This window comes from Silene latifolia, chromosome 8 (assembly GCF_048544455.1).
Source record: "Silene latifolia isolate original U9 population chromosome 8, ASM4854445v1, whole genome shotgun sequence".
Taxonomy (NCBI): domain Eukaryota; kingdom Viridiplantae; phylum Streptophyta; class Magnoliopsida; order Caryophyllales; family Caryophyllaceae; genus Silene; species Silene latifolia.
The window spans coordinates 78,658,238-78,684,834 of NC_133533.1; the positions used below are offsets into that span (position 1 = coordinate 78,658,238).

Genomic DNA, 26,597 nt, shown 5'->3' on the forward strand with positions numbered 1-26,597 from the left:
TTCCGTGAGTCCTCTAGTACAAGTAACCTATCCAATTAATCTAATAATATTTTTACAAGATATTCTCATATCTTAAATATATATTTGATTTAATTTGTTTACTTATCTAAAAATCATAGAGATTAAGTTAAGGTAAGATGAGATTTACTTTTATCTTATTTGCTTAATTTAAATTATCTCATAGATTAAATTAAGGAAGAGATGAGATTTATTTCTTGTAAAATAATCTACCTATCTCACGGCATCTATTAGGGTTTCAATATAAACCTTAATCTTCCTCTCTTCTATAAATACACATGATAAGTCTTCATTAAAAAACAAGCTTTTCGAAATATAAAAATTCCTTGCAAACAATTTTGAGTTTAATTTTAATCAGTTATTTTTATTGTTTTGCATTTGAAAATCTTTACGAAAAGTCGTGCTCTCTAATTTGCATATTATTCTTAAGGTTACGTTATAAGATAATAGTACTTCATATTGTTTCTTACTCGTTCAACTGTGTGAACACTTAGAAGAACAATCAAGTGCTTTCTTAGTAACTTAAGATAGCCAGAATCGAATATCTAGTGATATTCATATTGAGTTATAACTAGAGTTAGTTATACGAGTTGGGTTGATAATTTTGTAATCCGGAGAAAGGTACTGAAATTATTAATCGAGAATAGTGGACGTAGGCTTCGACGTGTGAAGCTGAACCACTTCAAAATCGTGTGTCTTTACTGTTTTCGTTTCTGTTCATTTCATTACGTTCACAATCACTTAGTTAATTAGTTAAAGTTTAATTGATAAACTTTAAGTAATTAATTGCATTGATATAAAATAAAAAGTGGGCATAAGTTTTTTAAATACTCAATTCACCCCCCCCCCCCCTCCCCCCATTCCGAGTATTTCGACTGTGATAGACTCTTCAGGTACCGTAGGTTATTTTATTTCACCACAACTTGCAAAATAATTAGATACAGTTTTTAGGTACCCAAGGTAAGTTGGGTCCTTTGACGTTAGTCACTCTAAAAACTAAATCTTTTCTAATCCAGAACTTTTTTTATAACTCTACATTTTGGAGGCGAATGGGTTTGTCTAGGAACCATCTTGGGCTGAGTTGTGGGTTCCTCATGTCGTGGTCTTTCAGGTTGTTTTGGGGGAGCTTTGGTTTTGAAAGGCTCTTTAGGTTTAGGTGTTTGTTTTGATTTGGTGGCCTTCTTAAAGTCGAAGCTCATATCATATAACCACCGATGATCATTGTTGCGTCCTTCACTTGTACTCGGTTTAGATGGGGTAAATTCATTATCCTCGAAAATAGTGTCAGATGTTTTAACAAAGTTGATTCATTTTCTTAAATCCTGAGCATATTTGACACCGTTTTCTTGGACATGACCAGTATGACCACAATAATTACAAATCAAATATTCTGGTAGATTGACATATTTTCTCCTCCTGAAATCTCGTTTGGAAGGAGTTGAATTGCATTTAGAGTGATCTCTACAACCATAGCACTCGTGCCCTAATCCCATTTTCATGTTATTATCTGATTGCTCAGTTAGGAAATTTAGGACACGTGTGCTACCTTCCCACTTTTCGTGAACCTTTCTAGCATGTAAGAGTAAGTCTTTTAAGGACTGAATCTCTTTATTACATTTGGAATGGTCTGACTCTAAAACCTTGGGAGGATGAGTCTCTTCATAATTGTCACGAATGTTTTGGAATATGTCATTAAGAACTCGTACCATCTCGGTATGCGTTCTTTTAGTATTTAATAGAGCCGTTTTAGATTCCTTTAATTGCGGAGTTAGAGATTCAATTTCCTTCTTTTGATCTGAGATCACAACTTCTATAGTCGTAGCCTTTGACTCAAGAAGCTCTTTGACTTTCCTAAATTCCAAGGTTATAGCTTCACTAGCTGTAACTTTGGCTTGAAGATGCTTATTGTTGAGTTTCAGATCCGAGGTTATAGCTTAATTAGCTATAACTTTAGACTCAAGAAACTTTTTCTCAACATTTGTCACATCTGAAGTTCTAGCCATATTGGCTGTAGCTTTATATTTGAGCTTTTTGGCCTTTTCTTTAAGGAGATGATTCTCTTCACCAATATCGAAAATTTGTTCTTTCAAGTCTTTCAATTCAAACTCTTGTTCATGACACTTATCAAGAGATTGCTCAAAGTATTCAATTAAAGCATTCCTAGGCAATTTCTTCACACTTTTCTTAAGTTCATTATAGCTTACCTCTTCTTCTTCTTCTGAATCGGAATCTCCTAGAAAGCAGCAATAGGAGTCCACGCTATCTTTATCATTGCCTGGAAATAGGTCAAGACTTACGTTGCTTAGACATAGGTTAGCAAAATTTTTTTCTTCTGACGCTTCGTCGTCCTTAGTGTCGAGATCTCCCCAGCACGATGCCATCTTTACTTGCTTAAACTCCATCTTGGTCTTCTCCCGTTTTGCTTTGTCTTTAATTTTCTTCCATATGGGACAATCGTTAATCATATGACTAGATTCTCCACACTTGTAGCATCCTCTATTAGCAATCGTATTCTTTGACTCAGAAGTTTTCTTATTATAGGACTTCTTGTTGTTGTTGAACGATTTTGCTTGCTTATTTCTGAAAATTCGTTTATTAAATCGTTTGGCAAACAAAACCGTTTCATCTTCTATTTCAACATCGTCATCTTCCTTAGCAGAAGCTTGTAGAGTCATGCTCTTACTGTTACTGGTCTCGGCCTCATCGTCATCCAGGACGAGTTCATGAGCCATGAGAGCACCAATAACTTCTGCATAAGGTAGATATGCGAGATCTCTAACTTCCTCCATAACCGTGACCTTGGGACGCCATTTCTTGGTTAAACTCCTAAGTACTTTTCTGGCAATATCCTCGGAGTTGAAGGTTCTACCAAGATGCTATCGAGTGATTCATTCTTTTCCATTTTAAAAAGTTCAAATTTTTTTTTTGGTGAAATGTGAGTATATATAAAAGGATATCAAACAATTACAATTAGATGAGAGTATGACAGTTTAATCAAAACAAACGAACTCCCTGACAACAAACACTTATAACAAACTACCACCAGCTACTAGACTACAATGCCCTATTTCTGAAGCCAGGACCTTTCTTCATTTACTGAAGGTATTCCAAATTTTGATCTGATCCTTCTCATGGCATCCTCCCTAATCTTAACAACCAGAGTCTCAGGCCTGGTAAGGATTAGGTTCAGCCTCGAATTGTTCCTCTGACTCCATATATGGTAGAAACAGGAAGACCGGATGAGGAAATCCGTTTGCCTCTTCAGCCTTGCCCCGGCACTTCTACCACTGCTAGCTTAAGACCCCATTGCAACTTTGAAACCACACCATTGCTCAACTAACCTCAGCACCTGTCTGCTATATAAACAGTAAAAAAAGAGGTGCTCTTGAGTTTCAGGTTCCTGATCACAGATACATCATCTGTTGTCAGGAGAACAGCCAAATTGAAATAATTTGGCTTTAACATTAAGACCTTGGTTCATCACAATCCACGAAATCAAAGCATGCTTTGGGTAATTCCAGCTATTCCAGACCAGTTGAACCCAATCTTTTTTAGGCTGTTTGGTTCTAAGCCATTCATACCCCTCTCTAATGGAGTACCCCTTCGAGCTAGCAGACCATTGATCATTCTGATAGCCAGCCTTCATTATTTCCTTGACTTTGTAAATACTTCTCCAGGACCAGGCTACACCAGCTGCAGGAGTGTAGGTGTGCCAGTCCTGCTGCTTAAGATAAACCTGACTTATCCATTTGATCCATAGCTTATCAGCTTTGTTATAAACCCAATCTACCAGTTTAGCCACAGCTGTTATGTTGCATAGTTCTGCTTTCTTTATGCCCAAGCCACCTTCATCCTTAGGTAAAGTAACCTTCTCCCAAACAACTAAGGGGACTCTATGGTAATCTGAACTACCATCCCACAAAAAGTTCCTACAGATGCCTTCAATTCTTCTAATTACCCCTTTGGGGATAATGAACATCCCTGCCCAGTAGGAATAGAGAGTATTAAGCACAGAGTTTATTAGGACTAATCTGCCTGCATAAGAAAGCTTTTTTTCCCCAATACTTCTTATTCTATTAACCATTCTCTCCACCAGGGCATTGCACTCTAGCTGAGATAACCTACCAGCTTGTATAGGGACGCCCAGGTATCTGAAAGGTAGAGAACCTTCCACAAACCCTGTTGCCTGGTGAATGTCATTCTTCAGCTCTGAGGAGACTTCATTATAGTACACTTCAGACTTTTCATTGTTCATAGTATGTCCTGATGGTTTAGAGAAGGAAGAGAAGGCCCTTATCAAGAGCATAATAGACTTTGCATTGCCTTTACAGAACATTAGCAAGTCATCAACAAACATTAAATGATTGAGCTTAATCCCCTTACACAAAGGGTGGTATTGGAAAGGACAGTGGTCAGTGGAATAGGCTATCATCCTAGTAAGATAATCCATACATAGAGTGAAAAGGAGGGGGGAGATGGGATCCCCTTGCCTAAGCCCTATTTGCTCTTTAAATACCCAAATTGACTACCATTCAGGCATAATGAGAAGCTTGTGGATGTCACACAAGTCATAACTCTCTGGGAGAAAACTTCAGGAAAACCAATGTTGGGGTTGGTGTCCTTAACAGTTAGTGCAAGGACTTATAAACCTCTAAAAGGATCAAAGGGCATACTTTGGTATTATTATCAGTTGATCCACGTTTATCAATAACGGTTGGCTTGCTAGATAAGTTTGACGTTATTGTCATACAGATGGCGGTGATCAACTGGTCCCTAAAAGTCACACCTATAGGATACGTTCGAGAGATGTGACGGTATGAAAATACTGTCATGTAGATGCAAAAAATTGACTAACCGATTAGTCGAGTTATTTGACTAAGTAATTAGTCAAATATGTGATGTTGAGATATTATATTTAATACGGATTAAATATCATGGGCTAAGGCGAATTAACTGATTAATTCAGTAAAATTAAATATACGTGATTTATATTTAATTAAATGTATATTAAAATAATTATACAATACTGTTTTGTCGGACACGTATTAATAATTCAGCCTAACCCGAATTATTAGCCGATGCCTTAATTTCCGATAACCGATAACGGAGCTTTATAATCGACCACGTCATATACACTTAGCGAGTGATGGACCGGACCGCGAGTTTAAGTGAAGAGAAATTGAAAAGCCCATACGGGCTCCTCTCACTCGGTTTGGCCGAGAATCACCAAGACAAAAGGAGAGCTTTCTCCTCTTGTCTAACCTAATTCATTCTTGCTAAAAATTTAGGGTTTCGAAGAGCATTCTTCTCTGTAGAAACCGAGATCTCACATCTCAAGCAAACTCACATCAGTTCTCCCTATATTGCAAGGCAATCGGAGAACACTGTTCTAGCACAAGGGCATATCTTGGACAAAGTCTTGGGTGCAACGATTAGGAGGAAATCTGCTTAGATTTCTGTTCTTTACGCCGCATTTAAAGGACCCGAGGTTGATTTCTAATCTTTATCGTTTCCTTGTTATTTTCGTTTTATGACTATAAATTGCATATGAAATTTTACGTTATAATCCTTAATTCGAAGGGTAGTATACGGATATTAACCCACAAGTGGTATCAGAGCGAGGCCACGTAAATTTTTATGTGTGTTTTTCATCAAACGATTGTTGAAACGATGATTTTTGGTTAAAAATTTGTCTCGGCAGCCAATTTTTTTACTCGGCAGAAATTTTTTTTTAATTTGCTGCGTTTTTTGGTTGCTTTGGGAACCGTGTCTTGTTTACACGGTTGCTCTTGTTGTTGTTTTGTCTCGAAAACCAAACCGTGTCATGTTTTACACGGCTGTTTTGCTTCAAATTTCATGTTGTTTTTACATGTTGTTATTTTATACAGAGATTATAGCAACATGTCAAGTTTTTGTCAATTGTTAAATTTGTTTTGAGGCGTTTTTGATCAAAATTACAATTGATTTTGTCTCGAAAATCTGTTTTCACGAGGGTTTGGAATTTTTCAGAATTTTTTGTACTCGATCGAACAATATTTCCATCGATCGAGTGTTTTTTCTGTCTTGTTTTTGCTCGATCGAGTCCCTGTTGTACTCGATCGACCCCGTTTCAAAAACCTTTTGCTCGATCGAGTCCCTGTTGTACTCGATCGACCGCTTTCAAAACCCCTCTCGCTTCGATCGAGTTGTCCTCGTACTCGATCGAGTAGTTTTCTTGATATAGGTACTCGATCGACCTCCAGTTTAGTCGATCGAGCACCTCCTGATTAGCATACCTCTCGATCGACTTGCATAGTTGATCGATCGAGCCCTCGTCCCTCGATCGAGCACTCGTGTCCCTGGATCGAGGGATTTAATTTAATGACTTTGAAAATTTGTTTCTTTTGATTTAAATTTTCTTTTGGCTTCAATATGTACTTTATCCGGATATAGTACACTCGCTATGATTGTGAAACGGTTCACACACGTACCAATAAGTTATTTTAAATTGTATTTAAAGTAACGGATTATAATAGATTAAAATTAAATGATAGAAGCGGTTTTATCACTCGAATTTTAATCATTAAAAGGTGGTTTGGATAAATTTAACATAATTACGGAATTATGTCACGAATGAATTTGTTTTTAGTTGATGCATTTTTATTTATCGTTTTGTTGAATGCCGTGAATGCCATTTTAATTACGTATTTAATTTTTACAATCAATTGTAACTTAGTGTGGCCTTAGTAGAACGTGTTACCGTAATGATGGAACACGGTCTTGGTTGTATTTTGAGATCTCGTATCTCCGTTTTGGATTTTTCACTTGTAATTACAGTTTTAATTAGAATGTAAATAGGTTTATATTTTGTAATTTTAAATTGTAATTTTTGAGAAGACCAAAGATGGAGACCGGATGCTCACTCCCGCTACTTGGATCAAGATGGAACATCAAGACAAGCTTTTCGGGTCCAACGGTGGATTCCAAAGTTGTATTATGTTCTTATACTAGGATAGGCCACACTAGGAAAATTTTATTTACGTTTTTGCATTCCTTTATTTATTTTTCGCAACGATAATTTGCATCATATTCCGCCTAAAAACCAAACCACCTAATTATTGCATGAAAACTGACACATATAGAGGTCACGAGTTAGTTTTCATTGACATTCTCATGTCACACGTTTTAAGCCATCATCCAAATAAATTCATTCACGACAGACGCTAGTTATTCGTTCACTTAAAATGAATTATAATTTAGTTGATGGGATCTTCCTCGTATAAACCAAAATTGAGAACGGTCTTTATAGGTCAAACTCCAATGAGTCCCTTCTTCGTCGGTAGGCATACTATGACCCCTTCTACGTCGGGTAAGTTGGAACTGATTGACCTATTTTATCTCAACACTATGGTCACTCGTACGATCCTGTGACTATGGTGGACTATAGATAGGATTTACGGAAATCTATCGACCAAGAGTTCTTCCGGAAGAATTAGCTAAACAGTTGGCTTATCAATTTACTGAAATTGAGTCTTGGGATCACTTGTATCATTCTTGAGGGAGATCAATTATGCAAGTGCGAGAGTCTACATGTTTAAAATGAATTTTAAAATAGACTTAAATCACCTCGATGAGTTGCTTATTTCGTTTTGTTTTTCTTTCTTTTTCAGTGTAGATCACGTTTTAAACTGCTAAACATCAAATGGCTGGTTCAAGTGATAACCCAATGCCAAGTGCCACATTGGACCGTGAGTCCTGGCTTAGGATCTTCATGAATCAGATGAATCAGTCTACTCGACTGAAGAATGATGAATCCAACTTCGCGGACTGGGAGGCGGCATTACGGAATGCTGCCACTGCTGACGGGAAGCTCAAATTTTTGTTAGAGCCCCTCCCGGCAAACCCAGGTCCCACGGCTAGAGCTACCGAAATCGCCAAGTTTAACGATTTCTGTATGGAAGCTGGTGCGGTAAAGAACGTACTTATTTTTGCAATGGAACCCAATTTGCAGGAAAGCTTCATAGCCCAAGGTGCAAACAAGATTTTCACCACGCTCACTAAGGAATTCTCGAAAGCACCGAGAATCGTGACCTATGAGCATACCACTCGCTTCTTTGATGCGAGACTCCAGAAGGGCCAACCGGTTAGCCCACACATTCTCAGCATGATTGAGAATGTCGAGAAACCGGAGACCTTTAATCGTAACATCAGCGAGAATATTGTTATCGACCGTATTCTTCACTCACTCCACGATGGTTATTCGCAATTCAGAGCGAATTACTATATGAATGATTTGAAGAAAACTCCCCATGAATGGCACTCCCTCCTCGTATGCACCGAGAAGGACATGAAGTGCAGTGGGAGCTCGAAACAGGATGTTCTCGTTGTGTCAAACAAAGGGAAAGGTAAGGGCAAAGCTCCGGCAAACCTAACAGTAGGTAAGGCGAAGTTCAAGAAGTCGGGTTCAGGGAAGAGTGGTCCTGGTGAGGCGAGTAACTCATCAGGCATGACAAAGAGCAAGAGTGAAAACATGGAATGCCATCATTGCCACAAGACTGGGCATTGGAGACGCACATGTCCTGTTTATCATGAGGACTTAAAGGCAGGTCGTGTTAAACCTGTTGGTATGTCTTCTCTCTCTTCTACTTTTATTCATATGATTGAGATTAACCACGCAAGTTACGGAACTTGGGTACTTGATACTGGTTGTGGTTCTCATCTGTGTAATCATGTGCAGGGGCTCCGAAACATCGAACCCCTCGTAAAGGGTGAGGTGGACCTGCGTGTTGGGAATGGAGCAAGAGTAGCTGCCATCTCCAAGGGGACATATGTGATCCAGCTTCCTAGCGGATTTGAGTTATCATTATATGATTGCTATTATGTACCCAGTCTTTCTAAAAACATTATTTCTGTTTCTGCGCTTGATAAACTTGGTTTTTCATTTGTAATAGAGAATAATTCTTGCATTTTCTCATTACACAATATGATTTATGGCAAGGCGCAGTTTCCATGAACGGAATTTATGTTTTAGATCGGACTCGGAAATATTACACGTAATGAATAAAAAGTTAAAGGTTGGTGACAAAGATCAAACGTATCTATGGCACCGCTGTATGGGACACATTAATGAGAAACGCGTAAAACAGCTCATCAAACATGGAGCTATCTCGGCCTTTGATTTTCAATCATTTGGCACGTGTGAATCATGTCTCATCGATAAGATGACTCGGATTTCCTTCAAAGGTGTTGGAATGCGCGCTGCCGACCTATTAGGGCTCATACACACGGATGTATGTGGTCCTATGTCAATCACCGCACGAGAAGGCTATAGGTATTTCATCACTTTCACGGACGATTTGAGTAGATATGGCTATGTCTACTTAATGAAGCACAAAAGTGAATCCTTTGAGAAATTCAAGGAATACCAAAATAGGGTACAGTAACCCGTTGGGTAGAAAGATAATAACACCTGCGTTCGGATCGTGGTGGCGAGTATCTTTCTCACGAGTTTGATCAACACCTAAAGGACTGTGGGATTGCCCTACAGTTAACTCCACCGGAACACCTCGGTGAACGGTGTGTCCGAACGGAGAAATCGAACACTACTTGATATGGTTCGATCCATGATGAGTCACACGGTTTTACCTGATTCATTATGGGGTTATGCTCTTTTGTCAGCCGCTCTAATACTTAACCGAAGTCCGTCTAAAGCTGTTGACAAGACTCCATATGAACTATGGAAGGGAACGGTCCCTAACTTGTCCTTTATACGGGTTTGGGGCTGCGAGGCTTATGTCAAGTGGAGACACGAGGATAAGCTCGGCCCGCGATCGATCAAGACATACTTTATAGGTTATCCTAAAGGAACACGTGGTCATTACTTCTATTCGCCAACCGAACAACGCGTTTTTGTTGCGGCTAGTGCGACATTCTTAGAGAAGGAATTTCTCGAGAATGCAAAGAGTGATAGAACCTTCGACCTGTCGGAGATTCAAGAACCAAACACCGAGCAACCATTGGAGGAACCAATTCCTTCAATCCCAGCTGCGGTGAATATTCCAGAGGAACCTAGGAGGTCGGGAAGAGTCTCTATTCCTCCGGACAGATACATCGGTATGGTCGAGGAACATGACATAGATGACGTTCTACTCTTAACGAGTAGTGAACCCGCAACCTATAAAGGTGCCATGACCAGTTCTGACTCAAAGCTATGGCTTGAGGCCATGCAATCCGAGATGGACTCCATGTATGAGAACAACGTGTGGGATCTTGTTGACTTACCTGCTAAGGTTCGTCCCCTTCAATGCAAATGGCTTTACAAGATAAAGCATTCGTTGGAAGGTCAACAAGATATCTATAAAGCACGACTAGTTGCTAAAGGTTTCACCCAAGTGCCAGGTTTGCACTACGATGAGATTTTTGCACCCGTAGTTATCTTTGCGTTCCATTCGGATTATCTTAGCAATCGCCGCTTTTCATGACTATGAAATTTGGCAAATGGATGTGAAAACCGCCTTCTTAAACGGCTTTTTGGAGGAAGAGTTGTACATGGTACAACCCGAAGGTTTCATCGATCCAACACATCCTAAGAAAGTGTGCAAGCTTAAGCGTTCCATTTATGGACTTAAGCAAGCATCAAGGAGTTGGAATCATCGTTTCGACCAAGTGATAAAAGAAAATGGATTTACTCGATCGATCGAGGAACCATGTTTATATATCAAGTCGAGTGGGAGCAAGATTGTCTTCCTAATATTGTATGTTGACGACATACTCCTGATTGGGAATGACATACCTCTCTTAACTTCGGTGAAAGTATGGTTGAAGAACCATTTCCAGATGAAAGATCTGGGAGAGGCACAGAGAATTCTAGGCATCCGTATCTATCGAGATAGATCACGACGGATGTTATCTCTCGATCAGAGTCTTACATAGACAAAGTCCTAGAGAGATTCAGTATGACTAACTCCAAGAAGGGGTTCCTTCCTATGGCTCCAGGGGTGCACTTGAGCAAGTCTCAGGCACCAGAGACACCGGAAGAGAAAGAGCGCATGACACGGATTCCTTATGCTTCGGCAATAGGATCAATCATGTATGCCATGATATGCACACGTCCGGACGTGGCATATGCATTGAGTATGACAAGTCGATTCCAACAGCAACCAGGTGAACCACATTGGTTGGCTGTCAAGAACATTCTTAAGTACCTCCGGAGGACTAAAGATTGGGCATTGACTTATGGAGGCTCTCAAAAGCTATGCGCAACCGGTTACGCAGATGCTAGCTTCCAAACGGATCGAGACGACTCGAAATCTCAGTCTGGATTCGTTTTTACTCTTAATGGCGCTGCAGTCAGCTGGAAGAGTTCGAAACAAACTGTTACAGCAGATTCTACGACTGAGTCCGAGTACTATGCCGCGTCTGAAGCAACAAAGGAAGCGATATGGATGCGTCAATTCTTACATGGGCTCTCTGTAGTGCCTAGTTCGAATGACCCGATCACCATCTATTGCGACAATAGTGGTGCCATCTTCCAAGCTAAGGAGCCTAAGTCTAGCAACAAGTCTAGACATGTACAACGGAAAGCTCATCTAATCCGGGATTACGTGGAGCAAAAGGAAGTAGTGATAGAAAAGATTGCTACTGATGATAACATAGCAGATCCTCTCACTAAAGCATTACGACAAGATAAGCATGAAGGGCACGTGAATTCCATGGGAATCAAACGTGTTCCTGAGTTGTAGTACTCTTTTATGGATCAGATTCATTCTCCTTTGTACTCTATACGACATCATCGTTTTGATATTTTTTATATATATATATTTTGTTTTTCATGTGGAATTGTACGACAATTTTGAACACCACAAAGTGAACTGAACAAACATTATATTGTTAGTCCTTAATTGCCCACATGAGCTGATAACTCTGGCAACTATTCTGTGACGTTGGTTGATGGTGGGTTCAACGAGCCATAAGTCAACAGGTTGACTGACCAATCACAGAGGCGATTTATACGGATATTTCGTAGGACACAATTGTGACATCGACGTGGAGTCCTAAATGTTTTATAACATTCGCTGCCTGGTCGTGGATAGGACCTCCATGGTGATCCTAAGAGTCGATTCTTTGACTATCGATTGTCTCTTGAGACTACGGCAGATTTTGGGTGACTTTGGTTTCTTTCTCACGGTCATCCGTAACAGGGGGCCAAGTAGATTTTTTTCTGGGTCATTTCATCTTCGTGCTTAGATCGGAAGGAGTCGAGTTGAAGGAAATATTCAGCCTTTATCGGGTACTCGATATTTCTCAGGGCCACTCGAGGAGTCAGAATCGAAATGCATGGCCATGCTCGGATACGGATTCGTTTTATCGGTTAAGTTACTCTCTAGTCGGGGAAACCACTCTTGATACTGGATCGATGTAAAATACGACCTTTGTGGATCCAGATCTGCAAATTGTTTTACATTGAGTGGGAGAAATTTTAAATGAATATGAGAATCGGTTATCGCACCTACACTTGTTCGGACAAGTGGGAGTTTGTTGGAGCTTGTGTCCTCCAGTTAGTGCGGATAACGTCATTGCACATACACTTGTACGGACAAGTGGGAGCTTGTTGGGGTTGGTGTCCTTAACAGTTAGTGCAAGGACTTATAAACCTCTAAAAGGATCAAAGGGCATACTTTGGTATTATTATCAGTTGATCCACGTTTATCAATAACGGTTGGCTTGCTAGATAAGTTTGACGTTATTGTCATACAGATGGCGGTGATCAACTGGTCCCTAAAAGTCACACCTATAGGATACGTTCGAGAGATGTGACGGTATGAAAATACTGTCATGTAGATGCCAAAAAATTGACTAACCAGTTAGTCCGAGTTATTTGACTAAGTAATTAGTCAAATATGTGATGTTGAGATATTATATTTAATGCGGATTAAATATCATGGGCTAAGGCTAAGCGAATTAACCGAGTTAATTCGTAAAATTAAATATACGTGATTTATATTTAATTAAATGTATATTAAAATAATTATACAATACTGTTTTGTCGGACACGTATTAATAATTCAGCTAACCCGAATTATTAGCTGATGCCTTAATTTCCGATAACCGATAACAGTTTATAATCAGACCACGTCATATACACTTAGCGAGTGATGGACCGGACCGCGAGTTTAAGTGAAGAGAAATTGAAAAGCCCATACGGGCTCCTCTCACTCGGTTTGGCCGAGAATCACCAAGACAAAAGGAGAGCTTTCTCCTCTTGTCTAACCTAATTCATTCTTGCTAAAAATTTAGGGTTTCGAAGAGCATTCTTCTCTGTAGAAACCGAGATCTCACATCTCAAGCAAACTCACATCAGTTCTCCCTATATTGCAAGGCAATCGGAGAACACTGTTCTAGCACAAGGGCATATCTTGGACAAAGTCTTGGGTGCAACGATTAGGAGGAAATCTGCTTAGATTTCTGTTCTTTACGCCGCATTTAAAGGACCCGAGGTTGATTTCTAATCTTTATCGTTTCCTTGTTATTTTCGTTTTATGACTATAAATTGCATATGAAATTTTACGTTATAATCCTTAATTCGAAGGGTAGTATACGGATATTAACCCACAACCAAGACCATGTAGTAGCTGTTCAAGAAACTCCCACTCAACTGTATCATAGGCTTTTTATAAGTCAATTTTAAAGAGACGCCTAGGGGACACAACCTTCCTCTTATAGAGCTGCACAATATCTTGACAAATCAACACATTTTCAATAATAGATCTCCCTTTAATGAATGCTCCCTGGTTCTCACTTACAATGGCAGGAAAGACCAAGGACAATCTATTGCACAGGAGCTTTGAAATAACCTTATAGATCATATTGCAACAAGCTATAAGTTGAAAATGTTTGACTGAAGTAGGCCTCTCACATTTGGGGATAAGAGTAATGTTTATAGCATTCACCTGAGACAACAACTTACCTGAATTAAAAAAATCTTTAATTGCATCACAGATATCTTCACCAATTATGTCCCAACTGTCATTAAAAAAATGCACTAGTATAGCCATCAAGACCTGGAGATTTATCATTAGGAGAGTTAAAAAATATAGTTTTAATCTCCTCATTGATGATAGGAGAGCTAAGCATCTGGATATGCTCTGCAGTATAACATCTCCCTTGACTAAGTACCTCAGTTCTCACCTTTTCAGTGGACTTCCTGCTACCCAATAGGGATTCATAATAGTCCAGGAGAGCATCCTGAATGCCCTTGCTATCTGAAAAAATAACCCCCCTCTGATTCTCAATTTGGATAACTTTGTTCAAATTAAATCTCTTCCTCATTACACCATGAAAATATGCAGTGTTACTGTCCCCATCCTCAAGCCATTGAGTCTTTGCCTTCTGTTTAAGGAAACTGATCCTTGCTGGCTGGAGTTATTTTAATTTAGCAGTGATGTCCAATTCCTTCTGGATGAGTTCAGCATTCTGTGGGTCAGAATTAATTTGCACTTGGACAGCAGCTAACTCACTTTCAGCAAATTTTGTGGCTTTTTCAATATCAGCATAGCATTCTTTGTTCAGGTCTTTGAGCATAGGTTTTAGGGCCTTAAGCTTCTTGACCACATTAAACATCTTGTGACCAGGGTAATTCTTATCCCACTCCTCTTGCACTCTAGTTAGAAAATCAGGAGCCTTTCCCCACATGTTAAAATACTTGAAACTGGCTCTTCTAGTCATTACTAGCTTAGCATCACTGACAGTGCATAGACTATGATCAAATAAGCCAGCAAGATGGAAATAAGCCATCATATCAGGAAAAGTTGTTTGCCATTTCTGGTTGACAAGAAACCTATCCAACCTACTATAGATCCTTGATTGAGGGTCTTGCTTATTGTTCCAGGTATAGAAAGCTCCAGTGGCAGGAATGTCAGTCATACCACAGGTTGCCAGACAGTCAATGAACTAATCCATATCAGTTTGTTTTGTATTTCCACCAAGTCTCTCATCAGGATTAATAACAGTGTTGAAGTCCATGACATTGTCCAGAAATCCTCTCTAAGTGACTCCAAAGATCCCTTCTATCAAGCCCCTCATTGAAGGCATATACCATGGTTAGGTAGAATTGCTGTTGGGATACACTTGCAATGACTCTAGTGTGTATGAATTGGGCATCATACTGCAGAATATGAACATAAAAAAGACTAGGCCTCCATAATATGCACACCATGCCTCCTTTATGACAACTAGAATTGGTTGTAACACACCATCCATCCAACATACTACTAGAAATATTACTCACATTTGCACCATTTACCTTAGTTTCAATAACTCCAAACATACCTATATCCTTATTATGAATAAACCATTTAACATTATTCTGCTTATTTACACTATTTAAGCCTCTAACATTCCAAAATCCAATATTATTCATTTAAATTAGGAGATGTTGGGTTACCATTTTGACCAATTCCTACTTTTGGAGTCCCACAACCTGATGCAACTTCCTTATATGATCTGTCAGGGGAGCTTTCAGTACTGGTCACTTGTTTCACAGGAGAAGAAATAGGAGTCCTATCCTCATTAGGAACTGAGACCTGAGTGGTTACCATCTGGACAACTGGTTTTGACGCAACAGGCTTCCAAACTTTTTGAACTGTAACTTATTTTTTGTTTCCTGTCTGTACACCAGACCTAACGTTAGTATGCTCGTGCCCTATCCCTTTTCACTTAGAGCATACTGTGGGCTTCCATTCATATAGTTTTAATCTCCTCATTGATGATAGGAGAGCTAAGCATCTGGATATGCTCTGCAGTACAACATCTCCCTTGACTAAGTACCTCAGTTCTCACCTTTTCAGTGGACTTCCTGCTACCCAATAGGGATTCATAATAGTCCAGGAGAGCATCCTGAATGCCCTTGCTATCTGAAAAAATAACCCCCCTCTGATTCTCAATTTGGATAACTTTGTTCAAATTAAATCTCTTCCTGATTACACCATGAAAATATGCAGTGTTACTGTCCCCATCCTCAAGCCATTGAGTCTTTGCCTTCTGTTTAAGCAAACTGATCCTTGCTGGCTGGAGTTGTTTTAATTTAGCAGTGATGTCCAATTCCTTCTGGATGAGTTCAGCATTCTGTGGGTCAGAATTAATTTGCACTTGGACAGCAGCTAACTCACTTTCAGCAATTTTTGTGGCATTTTCAATATCAGCATAGCATTCTTTGTTCAGGTCTTTGAGCATAGGTTTTAGGGCCTTAAGCTTCTTGACCACATTAAACATCTTGTGACCAGGGTAATTCTTATCCCATTCCTCTTGCACTCTAGTTAGAAAATCAGGAGCCTTTCCCCACATGTTAAAATACTTGAAACTGGCTCTTCTAGTCATTACTAGCTTAGCATCACTGACAGTGCATAGACTATGATCAAATAAGCCAGCAGGATGGAAATGAGCCATCATATCAGGAAAAGTTGTTTGCCATTTCTGGTTGACAAGAAACCTATCCAACCTACTATAGATCCTTGATTGAGGGTCTTGCTTATTGTTCCAGGTATAGAAAGCTCCAGTGGCAGGAATGTCAGTCATACCACAGGTTGCCAGACAGTCAATGAACTAATCCATATCAGTTTGTTTTGTATTTCCACCAAGTCTCTCATCAGGATTAATAACAGTGTTGAAGTCCATGACATTGTCCAGAAATCCTCTCTAAGTGACTCCAAAGATCCCTTCTATCAAGCCCCTCATTGAAGGCATATACCATGGTTAGGTAGAATTGCTGTTGGGATACTCTTGCAATGACTCTGGTGTGTATGAATTGGGCATCATACTGCAGAATATGAACATAAAAAAGACTAGGCCTCCATAATATCCACACCCTGCCTCCTTTATGACAACTAGAATTGGTTGTAACACACCATCCATCCAACATACTACTAGAAATAATACTCACATTTGCACCATTTACCTTAGTTTCAATAACTCCAAACATACCTATAACCTTATTATGAATAAACCATTTAACATTATTCTGCTTATTTACACTATTTAACCCTCTAACATTCCAAAATCCAATATTATTCATTTAAATTAGGAGATGTTGGGTTACCATTTTGACCAATTCCTACTTTTGGAGTCCCACAACCTGATGCAACTTCCTTATATGATCTGTCAGGGGAGCTTTCAGTACTGGTCACTTGTTTCACAGGAGAAGAAATATGAGTCCTCTCCTCATTAGGAACTGAGACCTGAGTGGTTACCATCTGGACAACTGGTTTTGACACAACAGGCTTCCAAACTTTTTGAACTGTAACTTATTTTTTGTTTCCTGTCTGTACACCAGACCTGACGTTAGTATGCTCGTGCCCTATCCCTTTTCACTTAGAGCATACTGTGGGCTTCCATTCATATTCAACATCCAGTGCCACTATCTTTCCATTCTCATCTAAGAATTTCACTCTGTTTGGGAATGTCTGACCAACTGCAACCTCAATCATCACCCTTGCAAATCCCAGTCTGGTCTTATAAACTATGGCTTGATCAGCTCTTTGAAACTTGCCTAACAGGCCTGCTATAGTAGGCAAGCACTTGCCCCAGAACTTGAGAGGTAAGGCTTTAATTCTCACCCATGTAGGAACGTTTTTAACATCCTCCTTAGTCAATTCAGTCTCCTCAGTCCATGGCCTGACAATAAGTGGCTTATTGTCAAACATGAAGTGCCCTGCTTGGAGAACATCATCTCTATCTTTGCTCTCTTTAAAACGAACAAGAAATATTCCATTTGGCATAAAAGATATTTTGTCAACATTATGCTTCTGCCAGATGCGAAGGATAAAACCATTCAACACCTCCCACGGAGGGTTTGCTCCTAAAACAAAGCAATAAACTGCATTGTTCCAGTATTCAACCTCCTCCTTAATGTCTTCCTTCATGAACTGTATGAGTTTTTCTAGTTTATCATCCTCCTCACCATTTACCATAGTTTTCTTACCACGCTTTGTAATCCAAAGCGAGTTGTCAGCTAGATTTTCATCAGCAACCTCTTCAAAAGGTAGTCCTGGAACCCTTGATACTTCCTGCATGGTTTTAGTACGAATTACCTCTTCTTCTGATGGCCTTGTTTTCTTTGGTAATGGACGTGTTCCTTTGTTCTTCTGCCCTGATTTCACCATGGTAACTCTACTAGATCATTTGCTTTTAGTCTTGCTTGAAGAATTACGTGCCATCATGAAGAATCAATGTAGAAAATTGAAGCTAGAGATTTCCTGCGTAGGGTTTGCAAGGGTTTCTCTAGGGTTCATTCTCTAGGGTTTTTTCTATTATAAAAGTTCATATTTTTGAATAAGCAAGTCAATACGATATTTCCTAACAGCCGACGTCCCTTCATAGGCCAACTTAAGACCATCCCATATTTCCTTGGCCGAAGTGCAAGAAGAAAAGCGATCGAATTCAGCCGATGTCATGTCATTTTGTAACAGACTTATTGCTTTCGAGTTTTTCTCAGCCTTCTTGTAATCAGCCTCAATATAGTCTTCTTCCTTTTTCTCATAGGTAGTACCTTCCGAAGATGCGACCAAAATTTTGTGTGGTCCATTCTTGATAATCGTCCAGCACTCCCAATCATGTCCTTTTATGTAGCGTGTCATCATGTTTTTCCAAAGTCCATAATTCTTCCCATCAAAGATAGGACACTTAAGATACTTGGAATCCATTTCACACGTGTAAGGTAGAGGAATTAAAATAAATAAAAAAATAAAAAGATAGACGTATCAGCCTCTTCACGGTTAGGCAATCTAGAGCACGAGGCTCTGATACCAATTAAAGAGTCTATCACAGTCGAAATACTCGAGGGGGGGGGGGGAGGGGGGGCTCATTTGAGTATATAAAAGCTTATGCCCACTTTTTATTTTATATCAATGCAATTAATTACTTAAAGTTTATTGATTTAACTTTAACTAATTAACTTAAGTGATTATGAACGTAATGAAATAAGCTAAAAGGAAAACTGCAAAGACACACGATATTTGAAGTGGTTCAGCTTCACACGTCGAAGCCTACGTCCACTATTCTCGATTAATAATTTTAGTACCTTTCTCCGGATTACAAAATTATCAACCCAACTCGTATAACTAACTCTAGTTATAACTCAATTTGAATATCACTAGATATTCGATTTTGACTATCTTAAGTTACTAAGAAAGCACTTGATTGTTCTTCTAATTGTTCACACAGTTGAACGAGTAAGAAAAATATTAAGTACTATTATCTTATAACGTAACCTTAAGAATAATATGCAAATTAAGAGCACGACTTTTCGTAAAATATTTTCAAATGCAAAACTATAATAATACTTAAAAATAAACTCAAATTGTTTGCCAGGAATTTTTATATTTTGAAAAGCTTGTTTTAATTTATGAATATCACAAGTATATATAGTAGAGAAGAAGCACTAGGGTTTTGATCGAAACCTTAGAGGAATCGTGGGGCAAGATAAATTGTCCCATAAGAAACAAATATTATCTTTCCCTAAATTAATCTACTAGATATTTTGATTAATTAAATAAGGTAAATCTAATATATTTTATAAGATATAGAGATATCTTATAGCAATATAGAATATATTTGACCTAACAAAATTTACTTGCATAGGAAGCAAGGTCGGCCACCACACGGCTCACAAGCCCACCTTGGTCGAAACCCTAGGTCAAAATATCAAGGAGTAGATTAGGGTTTGGTTTAGATAATTTAGCAAAACCCTATGTAGCATGAAGACTCATAAGTCGTTTTACTAACCAATAGGATAATGAAAATTATTTACTCTAAACAAACCAAATTAAGTCTCTATCATATATACACATGATTTCGAAACATGTTTGAAAAATTTCATCTTTTGAAAAATTATTTTAAAACAATTTAAAATCGTGCCTTCAAATGCAACCCAAAGTTATAGTACAAAAGGCTATAACTTTAAGCTTGGTAAGTAAAGTTATAGGTGAATAGCTATAACTTTACTTTCCCAATATTTCTTCTTAAGATACCGTTATTAGATGAAGACCTATACTAGCTAATCTTCCTGGAGATCTTCAGTGATGGATGACAAGACTCTTACGATTTGTGACTAAGTGTAAGTTCCCCCTCAACATAATACTATAAAAGTCATAGTCAGTTGAACGCAAGAACAAACCACTTATATACAAAGTATAGCATCTAAAGACCTTAAGAGATTAAAGGTTCTGACAAGGAGCAAGCTTAGGCAAATACTTAAGTCACGATCACTTCTTCCCCTTCTTCACATCATCGAAAAGACGAGAAAAGACATAAAACAACTAGACTAATATAGATCGAGACACGTATTAATCATGCAAAGAGAGATTATAATACAAGAAAGTAATCTACAATAAGCATGCAAAATACAAAATATGTCTACTACAAACCAAGTAGTCTAATGCCAAAGGGCCGAATGATTAACATGTTTAAAGCCTAATGGGCCAAATAGAAAAGGAAGCCAAAATGGGCCGAATTAGACAAATATTCTAAATATAAAGTCTAAAGATAAAAAGGAGCAATAAGGAGGATTATGGGCGGGTTTAGGGATAGCCGCATTTCAGGACATTTGGGTTTACATAACCGGGACGAGTCCTAAACTCAAGAGAGTCGAGACGATCGAAGCAAGACCCCACATGATTAGCATGAGCCGTGAGACACACCTCAAAATTAAGCACCTTCATTGATAAGGCCTTAGTAGCTTCAAAAATAACCCCCATGTCCGTACGCATATACTTCCCTTCACGCCAAATAGCCCCTCCTTGACTAGCCAAGTTAGCCAAAGAACCGGAATGACGGACACATTCCTGAGCCGCCCTAGCCGCATCACGAGCCATGGCCTCAACATGATCTTCTAACCCATGTAGATAGGCTAAAATCTCGGCATTACCCAAACCATTAGAAACCGAGGCCCCATCCTTTTCCTTTCCCATTCCCGAGACTAAATCCGCAAACAACTTATTTTGAGCATCTAATTTTTCACAAATACTCGTCATAAACGAGTCCAATCTTTTTTCCACAACCATCATCACATCCGATGACTTTTCTACCACATGACCCTTAGCCAAGAAAATCAAGTCGGGTCCAACCGCACCAATTTGCATTAATTTGAGATGAGTGTCACACATCTCATCCTTGACAATGACCCCATAGCTAGTAGGACCGACAACCCCTTTGTGTTCCAAAAGTCGAGAAATCCACATCCCAAAAGGTAAATCCAAGGTAGTGTAGAATTTTTCTTCGGTGACAGAAATACTCGTTTGGACAATGCGATGAAAAATAAGTCGGGGAAGACTAACCTTAGTTCTATCGAGCCACTTTGAGACCAAAACTTTCTCATAGATCGACAACTTATCACGACCACCTTTCCTCGGGACAACCGTATTCCAAAGAAAATTTAAAAAGAATTTTAACTTAGGAGTAAACGGTCCCGCCAACATATTACTTGACCCCATAGCACCATCATCAAAAGACCTCTTAATTTGAAGCTTCTCTTCCTCCGTCACATCCCCTCATTCTGCACTCGGGTTGATTTCTATCCCATCATCAGGGACGGAAAACAGAGTACGAAAATCGTCAAGGGAGATGGTGAATTTGGACTCATTTACCATTGCAATCAATACATTCTTTCTTATAGAAACCAAAGCATAAAACTGAATTACCTCGATAGGATAAACGGGACCAATAAAAGAGAAAATCTTTTTTCATTCTTGATAAGTCAAGAAATCCTTGAAAAATTTAAAGCTTCTACCTTTGTATACCATTTTTCGGAATAGGACCGACCTCCATGAATACCGTATCTCACAACAAGGTTTACCCGAGTCCTTTCCTCCGCGGTAAGTCGAACCTTATCAAGACCCGTCATAGTTTCATTCGGCATATATTCTCGAAACAACATCCTTTTAGAATCATCTTGGCTAACCACTGCCTCTGCTTCTTGAACCGAACCCTCAAAACCGCAACATCCTTCTTCTTACCCTTATTAAGCTTCCGACGTTTTCCCTCTAGATTAGGATCAACCCGGTTACGGGATTGGTAGGTTTAGGATTTGGTTGAGATGAGGGAGTGTTTGTGGTATGAATAGGCTTGTTTAAATCCAAATACGTAGAAATCCAAATAACGCTTCTCAACAAATTCCAACACCTAACATAAATAATAATAACATACAAAATTACCCACTACTCTTCTTAATAGATTATATAATTAATTAATTCCGACTCAACACTACCCAATTACTAATTATAATAATATTAATTATATAAACATTATGTGATTCAATTAAATAAAAACCCGTCTCAAACCATTGGTCAATTCCTGTCTCAAAAACCCGTGTCAAATCCCAAGTATACCCGTCTTTTATTATTAATTAAACCGAAATACCTAATTTAATCATGCACCCGTCATGAGAACAACCACAAACACCTACCCCATACTATATGGTAAAACCCGTGGTGAACACTCCTTCAAAACCCGTCCTTCACGACTCCCTTAGCCGCCATCAGCTCCACCCAAGCCTGCAACCTCCTAGCCTGCAACCCGACGCACCCAGACAACCAACAACCACCAACCAAAACGCCACCAGCACCCCAAAATCTCACGCCTTAACTCCTTACCGGACACCAAACTCGACCCAACACCTGTACAACACCACTCCACCTCTTACCACCACCGCCATCACCAAAGACCAACGATAGCTCCAGGGGTGTTCCCACATCCTTTCGACCCATCCTCAACAACCACCCTACACCGACAAAATCAATGAGAACTACCCCTCCCCTGTTTTGCGTTTTTCCGATAACTACCACTATCTACGACCACCACGACGCCACCCTTGAGGTTGACCACACTACCAGCTTCTATCCCCACCATACACAGGTCAAGGTAACGAGTATTAAACGATTCTCATCGTGTTTAAACAATAATGTAACACCCCCATACTTCAAGTGCCTTACCAGGACCAGTTAAGGCATGGAAATGCTACCATCTAGGTAACCCGAGGCAATGTATATCAAATAGACACTAACGAAACGTACTTTATTGAGTAAATTTAAAGCGATACATGTCCAAAACCAAAACTACTATAAAAGAAAATACAACTGTTTCCCTAAACTGTCAAACCAACTAATATAAATAAATGTTTATGACACAGCGGAAGACTTCTAGATATCACGTGGCAACTCAACCCAGCTATCTCCTACGCATCCATCTCATACCTGTTGAATCACTTCTCACCATCCTCGAAAGGATCAACATAGTTTTCAAAACATTTAAACGGGGTCAGTTACTGATTACACAAAGACTATACAACAGAAACAATATACAACTATCCAATCTCCATCATAACTCCACACACCTGTCAAAATACTCATCGCAACAAGTATTCCAGACCACCAGTGGGGGACCGCAGGAATTCCACATAAGCCCCGCTCATCTCATCCGAGCGATAACCCATGGTCCTAAACGTACATATCCCCTGTAATACTACGGTTTTCATAGGCTGGTACTCGACCAAGTATGGCCTACTCGGTCGAGTAAAGTGTGTCATGTATCCCGTTTGGCTACTGCCCAGGAACACTCGGCCGAGTATGTGGAATACTCGACCGAGTATACTTTATATTCGACCGAGTATTCGGTCCGTCGAGTGTTATTTCCGCGGTTTGATTTAGAGATGATTAGGGCGATATAAAATACGTTAAACAGTTTCTAATTACATTTTAAGAAACCTAAACACTTCTACGATGCTAAAATCCTCTCTAAATCCCTCCCTAGTGTGTGTGATCTTTAGCAAGTGCTTTCATCCCTTGTTTCTTCGTCGGTAAGTCCTTATCTTTATATTCTTTGGTTCGTATTCCTAGGGTTGTTGGTTTTAATTATGAATTGGGGGAAATGGGGTTATGCATATAGTGATTGTTGTTATATGATTTTTGATTAGGCGGAGTTCGTAGAGGAGCCGTTCTAGATCGCTTGCTTGTATTCCTTGCAGTTGCGCTAAGGTAGGGTTTCCCTACTCAGTTCCTGTTTAATTGATTTGATATTGTTTTGTTGTACTGTGTATGATTGTTATCTGCTGATCATCGTTGGAGAGTTGGTGTGGTGTTGCACTACAACGAAAACGCGGGAAACTGACGGAAAAATTAAAGCCATACTGACGGCCTTTCCGTCGGTATTTCAATTTCCTGACGGAAATTCCGTCAGTAGTAAGGGTCAGCTTATTTCGTCAGTAAAAAACCTGTCCTGACGGAATTTCCGTCGGTCTATCAAAAAACTGACGGATCTGTGACGGGAAATCCGTCTTTATTTTCAGCTCAAACGTGACGGAATTTCCGTCAGTTTTCTCACGCGCCAATAGATACTGACGGGATATCCATCAGGAAACGTCACTGACAGAAATTCCGTCATAAATCTGTCAGTATCCCGTGTTTTCTGACGGTCTCTTTTTTCTGTCGGTAGGGCCGTCACTAACCCGCGTTTTTTTTGTAGTGTTGGTGTGGTGGTAGTGGTGGTGTTGTGATGATTGTGCTGGAGTCAATTGCGGGAGTGGCTTCACACCCTAGTTCGTCCTCCGTGGAACCCGCCACTGGAGGGGATGTGCACATTAAGGGACAAGGATATCGCTCGTTGATGAGCGGGATTAAGGTGGGGATTGGCTGCGGTCCCCCACTGTCGGCGAGGATTACCTGTTGCGATAGGTAATCTGGCAGGGCTACACAGTTCGGTGTGTAGTCGGTTACTGTGTGAGATCAGGAGACTGGAGGTGGAGGATGATCAGCTAGTTGCTTTATACGCTTGTCTTACTTTAATTATTCAGTAACTGACCCCGTTGTGTTTTGTAAAATCTGTGGTGATCCATTTGGGGATGGTGAGCAGATTGTGACAGGTGATGCAGTTGATGAGCTTTGGGGCAGTTATGGGGAGTCACCACATAAACTTAGTTATCGTTGTCAAGAGTTGTAGTTGTCATTTCCTATTTGTTGGTTTTTGGATAGTTCTTTAAGTCGGACATTGAGATTATGTAAACTTTACTTTATCGTACTTTAATAAATGTGTTTTGGATTATTTCTTTTGATATATACTAACCTCGGGCAACCGAGATGGTAAAAGCCTTTCATGCTAGGGTAGTCCTTGGTAAGGTACCTTGGTATGAGGGGGTGTTACAAAGTGGTATCAAAGCCGACGATTCCGGCACCTAAAACTAATGAACCCAATGAACTTAGGGAGTTTAAATAAAATGAACCCGGGGAGAGTTGTTTGGACCTACCGCAAGGACTTGGGAGACGTCCCGAAGTCGCACTATGGCCCTCACAATCTCAAGCCGGTCACCAGGGGGAAATTGTTGTTTTTGTAATCAATTTATGTGTGTGGTATTGGAACTTGAATGGTTGGATCATGTAGTAGGAGGTGTGGTATGTGGAAATATGTGTAAAACATGGCAAGATTGGTTGAAACGGATTTTGTATGAATTATGTTGGCATGTTACGTGTTTATTACCTGGCTTTTAAGGACGATGATGTATTATATATAACCTTTGGGGTAGACATGCATGTATAGGATATGTTTACGTACTGTTGTAGCTCATTTATGGCATGACTCGGCCGAGCAGGGCAGGTACTCGACCGAGTAGGGAGTACTCGGCCGAGTAACCAAGCACTCGACCGAGTGTTATTTGGCAGTGAGTAGCAGTTGCTACTGGAAGTGTTTACTCGACCGAGTATTTTAGCATACTCGACCGAGTATGGTATATAATGGACCGAGTATGATTCTTGTGTTTTTGACGTTGGCTACTGGAGTGGATTACTCGACCGAGTAGTCCTTACTCGATCGAGTATCGCTACATACTCGGCCGAGTGCTTCTTTGGCGGAGGGTCGTCCACATTTTGAGCCGTAGGCTTTTGTGCATACATTTCTTTGCTTCTTATCAGCTCAAAATGTCGCCAAAGAGGACTACCACGTAAATCCAAGCATCTGAGATGACTATCGATGAGATAGCCCGTATGATCGAGCAGCAAGAGGCACTCCTTGAGGCTCTCAAGAATGTGGGTAAGGGGACAGAGAAACCGGTGGATGTTACCCAACTTAGCATTATCATCGCTCGCTTTAACCCACCTACTTATGAGGGCGTCAGAGAACCAAAGTTGCTCGAAAATTGGCATCGTGAGATGGAGAGTCTTATCGAGGTTGTTAAGTGTCCGCCAGAGTTAGTTGTTGAGCAGGTAGTGTACTACCTGAGGGGCGAGGCTGTTGTATGGTGGTAGAATGTCAAAGAAGATGCCAGAGCTTACTACCAGGCTCAGGGTCTATGGGCTATACCATGGTCGGGTTTGAAGAGCTCCATGAGGGAACAGTTTGTGCCGGAGCATATCCGTCACAAGTTGAGATCCGAGTTCGATTCCTTCACCATGACTGATGACATGACAGTCACCGAGTATTATCATCGGTTCCTTAATTTATCCCGCTATGTGAAAGACATGCAGCTAGGTCAAATGGGTTTGGCTCTTCCTTTCGAGAGGGGTTTGTCAGCCAAGATCATGAACCGCTTACGAGCTGGAGTTATCACTGATCTTAAAGATGTGTAC

General features: G+C 39.8%; 2 protein-coding genes across 2 annotated transcripts; both read right to left on the reverse strand.

The window, feature by feature from the left end:
- Positions 1 to 3,433: 3,433 nt before the first annotated feature.
- LOC141595407 (uncharacterized) lies at positions 3,434 to 14,919 on the reverse strand. The gene is made up of 4 exons (XM_074415371.1): positions 14,494 to 14,919; positions 14,173 to 14,412; positions 13,964 to 14,057; positions 3,434 to 4,341 (listed from the first exon to the last, which is right to left on the reverse strand). The coding sequence occupies exons 1-4, from the start codon at positions 14,917 to 14,919 to the stop codon at positions 3,434 to 3,436; spliced, it is 1,668 nt and encodes a 555-aa protein (XP_074271472.1).
- An 816-nt stretch (positions 14,920 to 15,735) lies between these two features.
- Positions 15,736 to 16,569, reverse strand: LOC141595408 (uncharacterized). The gene has a single exon (XM_074415373.1). The coding sequence runs from the start codon at positions 16,567 to 16,569 to the stop codon at positions 15,736 to 15,738; it is 834 nt and encodes a 277-aa protein (XP_074271474.1).
- Between the last annotated feature and the right edge of the window lie 10,028 nt (positions 16,570 to 26,597).